Source organism: Eurosta solidaginis, chromosome 3 (assembly GCF_040869045.1).
Source record: "Eurosta solidaginis isolate ZX-2024a chromosome 3, ASM4086904v1, whole genome shotgun sequence".
NCBI lineage: Eukaryota > Metazoa > Arthropoda > Insecta > Diptera > Tephritidae > Eurosta > Eurosta solidaginis.
In genome coordinates, this window is record NC_090321.1 from 9,543,533 (window position 1) to 9,559,149 (window position 15,617).

Consider the following 15,617-nt stretch of genomic DNA (forward strand, 5'->3'; position numbering starts at 1 on the left):
TCAGAATTTGGAAAATTTAAATGAAATCAACAAATTAAATATTAAAGCGATTCAAGCTTTTAAGTTTCTATGTAGAAATTTTTAAAAGCTTTACGCTTAATTTTATTAATGGCATTTACTTCCAAAAAACTTCGAAATGAAAACTATTTTTTAAAACTCTGCAACTTTCGTATATTTTATGAAAGCTTTATAAAAGTTTGCTGACAAAATAAATGAAAGTAAAAAGCATGCGTAACTTAAAAATATGCAACGCTGAGCACACCAGGCAGCAGGTAAGCGTGATTTTAAATAAAGCTGAGCAATTAGAAAACAGAGCTTTAATAAGGAAATTTGATATGAAGTGTGAGATGTGTAGTTATGTTGCTAAATAAAAAAAAAAAAAAAACTATTTCTAAACGAGCTTTCAGCAAAAATTAAAAATTTGAAAAAAAAACTTGCTTAACAATTTAACTAATAAAAATTTTAATTTCAGTTTTTATAAATTGTATCACTGCAAAATCAACAAACGAGCACAACAAAACACAACAATAAAATATTTGCGAATTAATAAGTAATCAACAAAAGAACAAAAAAACGATTAATGATAAACAAAATATTAAAACAGAAACAACACAAAAGTGAATGAAGAAGAACAAATACCAGTTGCAACATGTCATTATCCGCGGCTGCACGTTTTTTGCCCACTTCTAACTGCTGATGATGTTGATGATGATGAGCGCTAGCGCCACCGCTCACACCCCCACCACCACTGGCTGCACCCACAGCGCTCATAGCGATTGCAGCAGCAGCAGCGGTGGCGGCAGCGGCAGCTGCATTTACGGCATTCGTTGGTGATGTACCCTGGGCGGCTTGCTGCTGAGCAACTGCAGCAGCAGCGGCGGCGACGGCAGCGGATTGCTGCATGCTTTGATGCTGTTGTTTCATTTTTGGTAATGCGGGTCATTCCAGATGTGTGGGTGTACGTTTGCATTTCGTGACAGTTCGTGTTGCAAATAGTGTGTGTGCATATGCATTATAAAGTGTATTCAAGTGATAAGTAATGTCGATATTGGTTAATTTATTTATAATTATTTTATATTTATGTCAAAATAAGATTTATGAATATATAAAATTTTTTGGATTTATTTTTTAATTCGATTTTAATTTAATTTTGGTTTTTGTTTAATCATTAATAAAATTTCATCATTGATTTTTGGCGTAAACCCAACAACCGAAAATAACAATAAAACGTTAATATGTCAATGTAGCGACAACCAATTAATATTGTATTTTAAATTGATTATTTTGCATTTGTTTTGTTGTTGTTCAGGTTTAATTTTTCAATGTCATAATTATTGCGTTTTTAAATTTTGGTGAGTGCGCAATAAATCGCAGAAGTTAGTACGGTTCATTAAGCACCATTGAAAATTCGTAATAATTGAGTGGAAAATTGAGTTAAGTTGAAAGTTAATATCATTTTTATTTTATATTATAGTGTTTAATTTATTAAATAATTGGTTTTAATTGCATGGACATTTTCATAATTAGGATGAATAGAATTTATTTAAGTTGGTTCGAATTCATTCCATTATAGGATTAGCAGGATTTATTGAAATGTAGCGCAAATGATCGCAAATGATTTCAAACAATTTTAAAATTATTTCATCAAATTTTAATCAGTTTTGAATTGTTAACAAATATTTATTTTTATAGTCCGTTAATTGAAAAATGTGAAAGTGTGTAAAGGTTTGAATGTTTACGTAGAGGATCCACCGAAGCACAAATTTATGATTGCCGCACATGTTGTATCAGGAAATTATAGATTACGTATAAGAAATGCAAAAATAAAAGAAAAGAAAACATATTTTTGATGTTTTTGTTTTTTCGGATTTGTTTTATAAGACATTTGAATACATAAAATTTTAAGAAACTTAAATTTGTGTGTGTTAATGGTGATAGTAAGATGAAAGAGGTGAAAAGTAGTGATATTATCAAATCTTCTATTTTTGTATCATTTGTCTTAGCTTAACTGGTAATATTTTTCATATCACCTGATGTCGAAAGTGTTAAATGCTTTTGGTATGATTTCAGGGGAGAAGAGAAGCCCTTAGAAAATAGTCTTAACTCATTTACAGCAATATTATTTATTGTTAAGTATCTACATATGACAGCTTGTTATTGGAATGATCATGTCCTATATTTTATACAACCAATGCATGTGAAATATGGATGTGTGGCGTAATGCTGCATCAACTTACATGATTGACTACTTTCTTTTTATTATGACAAAATCGATGGCCAGCGATAATTTTATCAGGTTTGAAGTAGATCAAATTGATATGAAACGTATTTGTAATGGCGATATGGTTTACTTTCAAAGATGGGATATATTGAAGTGACCCCGAGAAAATAAGTGCGCTCTAGCTTAACGTTTGGAGGTGCCCTAAACCCATTTTCAAATAGTGCGCCGCTAGGTGAACGTTACCCTAATAAAAAAAAGGTATATGAGGACATAATTTAGAAAAGCAGCACGTAATTAGTAGTTACCTAATGAGAACTTTTATTTACCGTATATGTGTAAGATTTGAGTTACCACCATTACGTAACTTTTTATAGAGGAAATTTCATACCAAAAAAATCCTTATTTTCATTAAAATGTCTAGTTTTTTTCATAATTAGTATACCACCTAATAAGCACTTAATTTTGTATACATAATTTGATGTTTTGGAGGTGCCCGTATACCTTTTTTATACTCAGTTGAGCAGAGCTCACAGAGTATATTAACTTTGATTGCATAACGGTTGGTTGTACAGGTATAAAGGAAACGAGATAGATATAGACTTCCATATATCAAAATCATCAGTATCGAAAAAAAATTCGATTGAGCCATGTCCGTCCGTCCGTCCGTCCGTCTGTCCCTTAACACGATAACTTGAGTAAATTTTGAGGTATCTTAATGAAATTTGGTATGTAGGTTCCTGGGCACTCTTCTCAGATCTCTGTTTAAAATGGACGATATCGGACAATAACCACGCCCACTTTTTCGATATCGAAAGTTTCGAAAAATCGAAAAAGTGCGATAATTCATTACCAAATACGCATTAAGCGATGAAACTTTGTAGGTGAGTTGAGCTTATGACGCAGAATAGAAAACTAGTAAAATTTTGGACAATGGGCGTGGCACCGCCCACTTTTAAATGAAGGTAATTTAGAAGTTTTGCAAGCTGTAATTTGGCAGTCGTTGAAGATATCATGATGAAATTTGGCAGGAACGTCACTCTTATTACTTTATGTCTGCTTAATAAAAATTAGCAAAATCGAAGAACGACCACGCCCACTTTTAAAAATTTTTTTTTTTAAATTCAAAATTTAAAAGAAAAGTTAATATCTTTACAGCATATAAGTAAATTATGCCAACATTCAACTCCAGTAATGATATGGTGCAACAAAATACAAAAATAAAAAAAAATTTCAAAATGGGCGTGGCTCCGCCCTTTTTCATTTAATTTGTCTAGGATTCTTTTAATGCCATAAGTCGAACAAAAATTAACCAATCCTTGTGAAATTTGGTAGAGGCTTAGCTCCTAGGACGATAACTGTTTTCTGTGAAAAAGGGCGAAATCGGTTGAAGCCACGCCCAGTTTTTATACACAGCCGATCGTCTGTCCTTCCGCTCGGCCGTTAACACGATAACTTGAGCAAAAATTGATATATCTTTACTAAACTCAGTTCACGTACTTATCTGAACTCACTTTGTATTGGTGTAAAAAATGGCCGAAATCCGACTATGACCACGCCCACTTTTTCGATATCGAAAATTACGAAAAATGAAAAAAATGCCATAATTATATACCAAATACAAAAAAAGCAATGAAACATGGTAATTTTATTGGTCTATTGACGCAAAATATAACTTTAGAAAAAAACTTGGTAAAATGGGTGTGACACCTACCATATTAAGTAGAAGAAAATGAAAAAGTTTTGCAGGGCGAAATCAAAAGCCCTTGGAATCTTGGAAGGAATACTGTACGTGGTATTACATATATAAATAAATTAGCGGTACCCGACAGATGATGTTCTGGATCACCCTGCTCCACATTTAGGTAGATATCTCGAAAACGCCTTCACATATACAACTAAGGGCCACTCCCTTTTAAAACCCTCATTAATACCTTTAATTTGATACCCATATCGTACAAACAAATTCTAGAGTCACCCCTGGTCCACCTTCATGTCGATATCTCGAAAAGGCGTCCACCTATAGAACTAAGGCCCACGCCTTTTTAAAATACTCATTAACACCTTTCATTTGATACCCATATCGTACAAAAACATTCTAGAGTCACCCCTGGCCCACCTCTATGGCGATATCTCGAAAAGGCATCCACCTATAGAACTAAGGCCCACTCCCTTTTAAAATACTCATTAACACCTTTCATTTGATACCCATATCGTATAAACAAATTCTAGAGTCACCCTTGGTCCACCTTTATGTCGATATCTCGAAAAGGCGTCCGCCTATAGAACTAAGGCCCACGCCCTTTTAAAATACTCATTAACACCTTTCATTTGATACCCATATCGTACAAACAAATTCTTGAGTCACCCCTGGTCCACCTTTATGGCAATATCTCGAAAAGGCGTCCACCTATAGAACTAAGGCCCACACCCTTTTAAAATACTCATTAACACCTTTCATTTGATACCCATATCGTACACAAAAATTCTAGAGTCACCCCTGGCCCACCATTATGGCGGTATCTCGAAAGGGCATCCACCTATAGATCTAAGGCCCACTCCCTTTTAAAATACTCATTAACACCTTTCATTTGATACCCATATCGTACAAACAAATTCTAGAGTAACCCCTGGTCCACCTTTATGGCGATATCTCGAAAAGGCGTCAACCTATAGAACTAAGGCCCACACCCTTTTAAAATACTCATTAGCACCTTTCATTTGATACCCATATCGTACAAACAAATTCTAGTGTCACCCTGGTCTACCTTTATGGAGATATCTCGAAAAGGCGTCAACCTATAGAACTAAGACCCACGCCCTTTTCAAATACTCATTAGCACCTTTCATTTGATACCCATATCGTACAAACAAATTCTAGAGTAACCCCTGGTCCACCTTTATGGCGATATCTCGAAAAGGCGTCAACCTATAGAACTAAGGCCCACGCCTTTTTAAAATACTCATTAACACCTTTCATTTGATACCCATATCGTACAAAAACATTCTAGAGTCACCCCTGGCCCACCTCTATGGCGATATCTCGAAAAGGCATCCACCTATAGAACTAAGGCCCACTCCCTTTTAAAATACTCATTAACACCTTTCATTTGATACCCATATCGTACAAACAAATTCTAGAGTAACCCCTGGTCCACCTTTATGGCGATATCTCGAAAAGGCGTCAACCTATAGAACTAAGGCCCACACCCTTTTAAAATACTCATTAGCACCTTTCATTTGATACCCATATCGTACAAACAAATTCTAGTGTCACCCTGGTCTACCTTTATGGAGATATCTCGAAAAGGCGTCCACCTATAGAACTAAGGCCCACGCCTTTTTAAAATACTCATTAACACCTTTCATTTGATACCCATATCGTACAAACAAATTCTAGAGTAACCCCTGGTCCACCTTCATGTCGATATCTCGAAAAGGCGTCCACCTATAGAACTAAGGCCCACGCCTTTTTAAAATACTCATTAACACCTTTCATTTGATACCCATATCGTACAAAAACATTCTAGAGTCACCCCTGGCCCACCTCTATGGCGATATCTCGAAAAGGCATCCACCTATAGAACTAAGGCCCACTCCCTTTTAAAATACTCATTAACACCTTTCATTTGATACCCATATCGTATAAACAAATTCTAGAGTCACCCTTGGTCCACCTTTATGTCGATATCTCGAAAAGGCGTCCGCCTATAGAACTAAGGCCCACGCCCTTTTAAAATACTCATTAACACCTTTCATTTGATACCCATATCGTACAAACAAATTCTTGAGTCACCCCTGGTCCACCTTTATGGCAATATCTCGAAAAGGCGTCCACCTATAGAACTAAGGCCCACACCCTTTTAAAATACTCATTAACACCTTTCATTTGATACCCATATCGTACACAAAAATTCTAGAGTCACCCCTGGCCCACCATTATGGCGGTATCTCGAAAGGGCATCCACCTATAGATCTAAGGCCCACTCCCTTTTAAAATACTCATTAACACCTTTCATTTGATACCCATATCGTACAAACAAATTCTAGAGTAACCCCTGGTCCACCTTTATGGCGATATCTCGAAAAGGCGTCAACCTATAGAACTAAGGCCCACACCCTTTTAAAATACTCATTAGCACCTTTCATTTGATACCCATATCGTACAAACAAATTCTAGTGTCACCCTGGTCTACCTTTATGGAGATATCTCGAAAAGGCGTCCACCTATAGAACTAAGACCCACGCCCTTTTCAAATACTCATTAACACCTTTCATTTGATACCCATATCGTACAAACAAATTCTAGAGTAACCCCTGGTCCACCTTTATGGCGATATCTCGAAAAGGCGTCAACCTATAGAACTAAGGCCCACACCCTTTTAAAATACTCATTAGCACCTTTCATTTGATACCCATATCGTACAAACAAATTCTAGTGTCACCCTGGTCTACCTTTATGGAGATATCTCGAAAAGGCGTCAACCTATAGAACTAAGGCCCACACCCTTTTAAAATACTCATTAGCACCTTTCATTTGATACCCATATCGTACAAACAAATTCTAGAGTCACCACGGTCTACCTTTATGGCGATATCTCGAAAAGGCGTCAACCCATAGAACTAATGCCCACACCCTTTTAAAATACTCATTAGCACCTTTCATTTGATACCCATATCGTACAAACAAATTCTAGAGTAACCCCTGGTCCACCTTTATGGCGATATCTCGAAAAGGCGTCAACCTATAGAACTAAGGCCCATACCCTTTTAAAATACTCATTAGCACCTTTCATTTGATACCCATATCGTATAAACAAATTCTAGAGTCACCCTTGGTCCACCTTTATGTCGATATCTCGAAAAGGCGTCCACCTATAGAACTAAGGCCCACGCCCTTCTAAAATACTCATTAACACCTTTCATTTGATACCCATATCGTACAAACAAATTCTAGAGTAACCCCTGGTCCACCTTTATGGCGATATCTCGAAAAGGCGTCAACCTATAGAACTAATGCCCACACCCTTTTAAAATACTCATTAGCACCTTTCATTTGATACCCATATCGTACAAACAAATTCTAGAGTAACCCCTGGTCCACCTTTATGGCGATATCTCGAAAAGGCGTCAACCTATAGAACTAAGGCCCACACCCTTTTAAAATACTCATTAACACCTTTCATTTGATACCCATATCGTACACAAAAATTCTAGAGTAACCCCTGGTCCACCTTTATGGCGATATCTCGAAAAGGCGTCAACCTATAGAACTAATGCCCACACCCTTTTAAAATACTCATTAGCACCTTTCATTTGATACCCATATCGTACAAACAAATTCTAGAGTAACCCCTGGTCCACCTTTATGGCGATATCTCGAAAAGGCGTCAACCTATAGAACTAAGGCCCACACCCTTTTAAAATACTCATTAGCACCTTTCATTTGATACCCATATCGTACAAACAAATTCTAGAGTCACCACGGTCTACCTTTATGGCGATATCTCGAAAATGCGTCAACCTATAGAACTAAGGCCCACGCCCTTTTAAAATACTCATTAACACCTTTCATTTGATACCCATATCGTACAAACAAATTCTAGAGTCACCCCTGGTCCACCTTTATGGCAATATCTCGAAAAGGCGTCCACCTATAGAACTAAGGCCCACACCCTTTTAAAATACTCATTAACACCTTTCATTTGATACCCATATCGTACACAAAAATTCTAGAGTCACCCCTGGCCCACCTTTATGGCGGTATCTCGAAAGGGCATCCACCTATAGATCTAAGGCCCACTCCCTTTTAAAATACTCATTAACACCTTTCATTTGATACCCATATCGTACAAACAAATTCTAGAGTCAGCCCTGGTCCACCTTTATGGCGATATCCCTAAATGGCGTCCATCCATAGAACTATGGCCTACTCTCTCTTAAAATACTCTTTAATACCTTCCATTTGATACACATGTCATACAAACACATTCCAGGGTTACCCTAGGTTCCTTTTACAATATGGTGATTTCCCTTACTTTGTCTCCACAGCTCTCAACTGAGTATGTAATGTTCGGTTACACCCGAACTTAGCTGATATAGATTTTCGGGGGAATAACAAGTATGAATATAAACGCGACAAACAGAAGTCCAAATGCATTTCGTGATAGACGAGGTTTAAGTAAGATATAAATATGAGTTCACTTGCGAATGAATTAATAAGTCTATTGAATTTGGATTGGTATCATTATAAATTTATGATATGATATCAAAAATATGACGTTATATTGCGGCAAAATATCCACAGATTTCAGCATATAGTTTGTTGATACAACATCTATTATTAAGTTTGGAGGTCTTTACAACACTCGTAAAAGTAATTCGCAATTTCACTCGGAATTAAAATTTTTATGTTCCGATGTGACATCATATCATGGGAAAATCAAACGATGATTTTTGATCAAAAATGGTGTGAGTTGATTATATTTTCTGGTATAGTATTCACTTTGCGCCATAAAACAACTTTTGTTCGGAATTTACGTATTTTGAGCCGCAAAATGGTTTATGGTACAACGTGACCGCAGTATTACTTTGAATAGAAAAAATTTATATTACACGTACGATCTGATTTCAGATATATGACATACAAATTTGATATTATTTTCATAGCTTTTTAGATGGAGCATTTTTTATTGCTGCATTATCAATTATTTAGATATGAGCTTAAAATGTGGGTACATGTCAACTGTGGAAACACTTGCGAAAAAAATCTTGACCATACCATGTTACATCATATGATTTTACTTAAAATCAAATAGGGCCTGTTAAAGTTTAAAAACATTTCCTTCAAGACATTTCTCTAATAACAATGCTTTTTGAACTAATCTATATAGTTTTATATCCGCTTTTGTAGTAAATGCGCTTTTTTACAATTATTTTCTCATTTTAGTAGAAACTCTTCACAAATATGTCATTAAAAGGGTACAAGAAAAAAAATTCGATGTTTTTCCAATTATGTTTTATACCCACCAGTTCATACATAGCGAACTTATCTCATTTATACAAACAACTAAGCTACAAGGCTGAGCTTTTCAGAACGAACTGCTCATCTAATACCTACCCTCCACCTCTATCTGTGTATGTGTTGCATGTGATACATAAATTATTATAATAAAAATAGTAATAAAATATATCTATATATATAAGAAATATAAATTATTTTCAATTCAATTAATAAAAAAGCGTTTGTTTGTTAACTTATAGAAAATAGTCAATTAAGCTTTTTAAACTTAAAAATAAATTTTGTTGCGTATTTAAACCTATACATTTATTAAATGTGTGTAAAAAATTATTATAACCATAACATTAAATATTAGTAAAAATTGCATTGAAAAAGCTTTCAGTGAAAAAAGCTACGCAGAATAAATACATTTTTTATAGTATTAAAAAAGCTTTAACTGACAGCCATTTATCTTAGTCTTTAGTGTATTACAATCTTAATTTTAATATAAGTGATTTTTTTGCAAAAATAACGAAAAAAGACAGTAAAGCTTTAAAGCTGCTTAAGGTTGTGTGTGCTGTGCTAATTTACGCTATACATAAATGAAAGTAAAAATTATTTTTTATTTGAAAATATATATATTTTATAACTTAGTATATATATAAAATATTGCTGTTTATTGTTATGAAAATTAAATGATTTATCGATACAACAAAATCCTGCAATACGCAAGAATTTATGCGCCAAAATAGCGCAGATACTTTGGCTTTTAGATTTATTTTGCCAATTCATTTACCAATTGCCTCCAATTTTGTTCATTTTTAATCACACATTCATATTTTTTTTGTCTTAATCATTCAAGAAATTATATTTTTCTAATTAAAACAAAAAAATATTAATATTATAAAAAAAAATTCAAATACATAGATAATATCAACAAAAAAAAATTTAATTAATTATTATATTACAGTAAAACCAAACAAAAAAAAAACTAATATTTATAAATCGAAATATTCTAAAAAAAATTATAAAACAATAGTTCAGAACAATTTTATAAATATTGAAAAAAAAACGTTTAATCGAATATTAAAAAAATATTTATAAATATAGAAAAAGTTGAAGTTCTTTAAAATTTGTTTAGTTAAAAAAAAAAAGACAATTTTTTTCTAGAAATAAAATTGAAATTATATTTATGCATTTCATTTAAAAATATTTTTGTAAAAAATTTGCACCAATAATTTTTTTTATTTAAAAACGTATGAAACCTTTAGGAAAATTGTATTCGCTTTACAACTAATTCACTGTGATTTTTTTTCTGTTGAGTACACTAAATTCAAATGGGACATTTTTGGGGTTTTCATAGTTACCAATTTTTTGTTGCTGGCCACATAATTCAGGTAAGCCTTTTTTTAAATTTTTGTTTTGTTATACCTACCGATCCCACCGTTGCAGCTAAAAAAATTGTTAATGATTTTAATTGCAAAAGATCAAAATAAAAAACAACTGTAAATTTGGGCATTTCCAGGCAGTGTTTTCTTACTCCCTTGAAAACTTTACAGGTATTAAAAAAATGTAACATTTTATAAATTAATCGACTTTTAAGCTGTCACATACATAAATTTTGTTTTTATTTTCTTAATAACTATGAGGGAACTGTAATCTTATCTGAACTTAGATATTCGACGCAATCTTCTCATGGATCATAAATGGGCATTTTTCAATATCAGTTTGCATGAAAAATAAATTTCAAATGGAATAGGTTATTGCAAAAAACCAAATACAACTCTTGGTGGTTTAAGAATTCCACAAAATATGTTTTGACGGAAAAATTGATAGTACCAAATTTTGGTTACTATTAGTTATGATCACATGATATCAGGGACTTAAGCTGAACCATTCAGAAGATTGTATTTTAAACCACAGAGTTGGAATATCGTGGACGCATCTAATTTGAAAATCTTAGAAATTATATTTCGACAGAGCAAATCAGAATAAACATAAATTACATCTTATGTGAATGGAAAGATACAATGATGTGATGTGATCATGCGATGTGCTACGGTCACAATAATCAAAAGGATTGAAAATTGTATAATTTACTTTATAAAGCACACCTTAATTAGCACATTTTTACACCCAAAATATTACACATCATCAACTCTCTGTCTCTAGCCAAACAATGACTGCGCCTCTTGTGCTTCATGACCTTAAACAATAGGCGAGTGTCTACTCACTTGAAGGTCAGTTTCATTTTCCGTTCTTAATCCTTTTTACATTGCAATTTACAGAGCATTAATTAACTACGCCCACATAATGTCACAAAGGGACAAATTTGAAATCAGACGAAGGCGTTTGCGACAACGCTAATGCGCTTCTGGAAAACGAAAATATATATCAACTGGCATAGTATATTCACACGCTAGACCAGAGCCGTGTATATAACATGCCGCTATTTTCACATGGAGTAATAAATGAAGTGCAGAGTAACTGCTTTGCTTACTAAAACTTATAAGTGTGCATGTGTTTTTGCGAATGCTTGCAAAAGTGTGAATATGTTTGTGAATTTGCTCACATTTGGTCAACTTTGCCATATTTTTGTCTTAATTTGCATTTAAATGGCTTAAAAATGTTAGCTCAATGTTGAATTCTCTTCACTTTGGGTATGTGTGTGTGTTGTTATTATGGCATGTTAATTATGATAAACGCACTGAAGTATGTTATGTGCGGATAAAATTTTTGGTGTTGATTGTTTGCGCCCTTTAGCGCTCTGTTAACGATTTTCCGGTATTCGCATCTTGCGTTTTCGTTGTGTGCATGTGTGTTTTGTGTAAGAATGTGATTTTGCGGTGCTTAGAATTTTTCACATTTCATCACCTACCGAAGGCAAATTTCAATACGATTATGTTTTAATATGCCTAAATTTCTGGATTATACATGCAGCATTTTAGGCGCAGAATATTTATCTCATTTTGGTTAATTTTACGCTTGAGGTTTTAATCGGCCGCCAGAAAAAAGGTAGATGTACACAAAAAGAACCTCACTCAAGGTTTTTATCGCACCCATCTTTCGATTAACTGAAACAGGACTTTGTGTGCATGTGAACTCTATCGCTGATTTGATGATTTAAGGCATACCTCAAAAGGCGAAAATTGTGTTTGCGGCATTTTAACATGATTTTTGTTGCGGTTCACTTAGCAAATGCGTGTTTGGGTCGATTTCCATAAATTTTGGTTTGTTTATAGTAATTCTTTTCTTTCTTGTTTTCCTAGCAGACTCCAACTTGGTTTGCTTGATTCCTTGAACAGTTTGTTACTTGCTGTTAGAGTCTGTTTGCTTCTCTGCCATGAATACTTACATAATGTTTATATAACTATTAAGCACTTTGTATGCGCATTAGTATTGCCTTTTTGTAGTTGGGGCTGTGGTTTTATTGATTTTTGCATTATTCGATCTTACCTTCACTTTTTCTAGGCGTTGCTTGAGAAGGGTTTGACAGCTTTTGAGAAGGTGAATTATTTATACCAGTTCTACTTAATTTAAAATAATTATAATAGGCTTCAAAAAAATTAAATGACTAAAGAATTTCATTTAAAATATTCGAAAGTACATATGTACGTAAGTTATTACAATGTAGTGAGACAGTTTGTTTAGGGGTTTGCTTTGCAAGATATAGCAACAAAAATGCTTCTAAACTAAAAATAGAATCCGATTGTAGTTCTAAAATTGCAATATGGGGTTGCTATAAAAAATATAGCAACAATTGAATAATTAAATTTAGGACATTTTTTTTTTTCAATTAAAATTAAGTTTTTCTAAGCGGGGTCGCCACTAGGCTGTGATTTGGCAAGGTTTAGGTTTTGGATAGATTTACAAGGTATAGAAAAAAAAAACAACTGTCACCTTGTTCGATTTGATGTCAAGTTTCAATTCTTTCGCAAACATTTAAAAAAAAAAAAAAATTTAAAAAATTGCTTGCAAAGAATGCGTGAATGCATTTAAAAACAAATGGGAAATCCCCGCTTTGCAATAACAACCAACTATCAATTTAGAGTATATTTCTGCCATGAAAAGCTTCTCAGTGAAAATTTATCTGCCATGCAGATGCCGTTCGGAGTCAGAATAAAACATGTATGCTTTATCCCGCAAACTTGTAGGAACAACTTGAAGGAGCACGACACAAATCGGAAGAAGCTCGGCCTAAATCTTTTCGAAAGTAAATTGCGCCAAGTTTATATTTTATTTTTTTGTTTTTTAATAAGCGAGACTGACTTATATTGCTTTGTAAATTTTTGTTTGTTATTGATATTAGAGAAAAATTACAAAATTTACACACGGCTATTGCTAATAATACACTGATATAATATCCAATATTAATTATCAAGTTCTGTTGAACGAGCCTTAAAATATTCCCACAAATTTGTACCTAATTGCTTACAAAAGTAATAGCAACAAAAATGCAATACTTAGAGGCAAATTGCAAGGCTTGCGGCAGGGCATTAATATGGCTCAGTTTATAGAGACATCTACCTCGACACCGGTACTAATGCAGGAGATTTCGAGCTCAAGACACTACTCTCGAAAAGTCAGCAGATCTAGAAATGGAATCGAAAAACGCATCCTTGTAACCATAATGGTATAAAAAAGGTTTGTTTTGGCGCTAAAAAATATTATCTGGCTTCATTTGAATTTCACTGGGCTTTTATGTTAAAACTTAGACTTACAGCTCCGGGAAGTAAATTCATTTGCGTCTTAGCCTTACGAGTAGCTTCACAGGCTAAATGTGGCTATGATTTCTTTGTATATAATAACATACCTGTAGGCTCAATTAAAAGTTGCTATGAATGCTTATAAATATATTTTTGTCCATTGTGTAATACAAAAGTAAAAATATAATTTGCTTCTATTTTTTCATTGTGTTTTTGCTTATCATAAATTTTTTCTTGTTTAAGGATACTGGGAAAAACATAAACATTTTTTTGGGGTATTTGGAATTGTGTTTTCAATATTTTTTTATCCAAACTCAAATTTTTTCTTAAATTTTTGCTAAATATTTTAACTTGTCATAATACTTCGTCGGACAACGTGCTATAATCTAATAAGTTTTTCCAACTGTCATATAAAAGTTACAAAATATTTCTATATAGTGAAATCTACATAGTGAAAACACTTTTAACATAAAAACATTTGAAACTAATTTTTCGATGTATTTGAACTTATTACACAAACTAAAATTTGCACTAATTGTTTGAAGCACTATGCCCAACTATGCCATCGTACCACGTTTCAATAAAATTATAAACATCTTAATATTTTTGTATAAAATATTTGTTTATTTACATGATTTTCTAAAAAAAAAAAAAACCTAGTATATTTGATTTATTTAATTTTGAACAAAACACGCTAGGTATGAAAAAAATAATAATAACCAAAAACTAAAGGAGCAAAGCCTCTTGTAGGGCAGCACTGCATTGGGGGATATGTAAGCTCAAATGCTAAATGCATATTTAGATGGAGAGGTATGCAAGGGTATAAAATTTAAAAATAAAAGAAAACTGTATTACATAGAAAACAACACTTTTTTTTAGCATATATTTTGAATAAATTTTGGGTTATGGTAATTTTTTAACAATTTTGTGAGAGGGATTTTGTTGCATAACTAAATTTTTTTTTTTAATATTTTATATTTTTTAAAACATTTTTATAGTATGAAAATATTATAGACTAAATAATTTTAAGTACACTAGTGAGCAGAGAAATTGTGACAACTATTTAACTAAACAAAACTAGAAACAACCCAAAAGAATGAAGCAGCGAGGTATCAAATAACTCGATAATGAAAATCTAATAAAAAATCACAAAGCGGACATAGCTAAGCTAAATTGAGAAGCTTAATAAACTAGATATGGGAAACACGTAAATTTGCTAAGTGTTTGCTAAAGAAACGCTAAGCGGTGTAAGAAATGTGTACTTGATAGAAATTGGCATACATTTGTAACAAAAAGTCATATTTGGGAAACTTAAAAAAAAAAAAATAATAATAATAACATACAGCATTTTTTATCTATAAAATATTTAATATGTTTTGCAATAATTTAAAATTTTTTCTAAATACATAACTCTTAATTATAGTTTTAATACTAGTTGGTAACAAATATGCCATAATATTTTGTTTTTTTATAAAGGAGTGGCGTAGAGAATACATATTTATTTCGTAAAAAAGTCCCAATTTGTGCTCTAGCCGTAAGCCGTAAAATTATAGGGATTGATTCTTCGTTACATTGCTAAATTAGTTAAAAATCATCTTTGCAGATGCCGTTCGGAATCGGCATAAAACATGTAGGTCCCGTCCCGCCAATTTGAAGAAAGATAAAAGAAGCAGGACGCAATACAAATATAACT

General features: G+C 33.0%; 1 protein-coding gene across 50 annotated transcripts in view; it reads right to left on the reverse strand.

The window, feature by feature from the left end:
- mbl (muscleblind) overlaps positions 1-15,617 on the reverse strand; it is a 453,871-nt gene that overhangs the window by 68,830 nt on the left and 369,424 nt on the right. For 41 of the 50 annotated variants that reach the window (XR_010950476.1, XM_067770718.1, XM_067770717.1 and 38 more), the window contains one exon: positions 640-912. The exons of the other annotated variants lie outside the window; for them this stretch is intronic. Coding sequence is in view for 40 of the 41 variants with exons in the window: in XM_067770718.1 (XP_067626819.1) it covers positions 640-912 (273 nt within the window). In the remaining variant the exon portion in view is untranslated. The remainder of the gene's footprint in view (positions 1-639; positions 913-15,617) is intronic. 50 annotated transcript variants of the gene reach the window in all.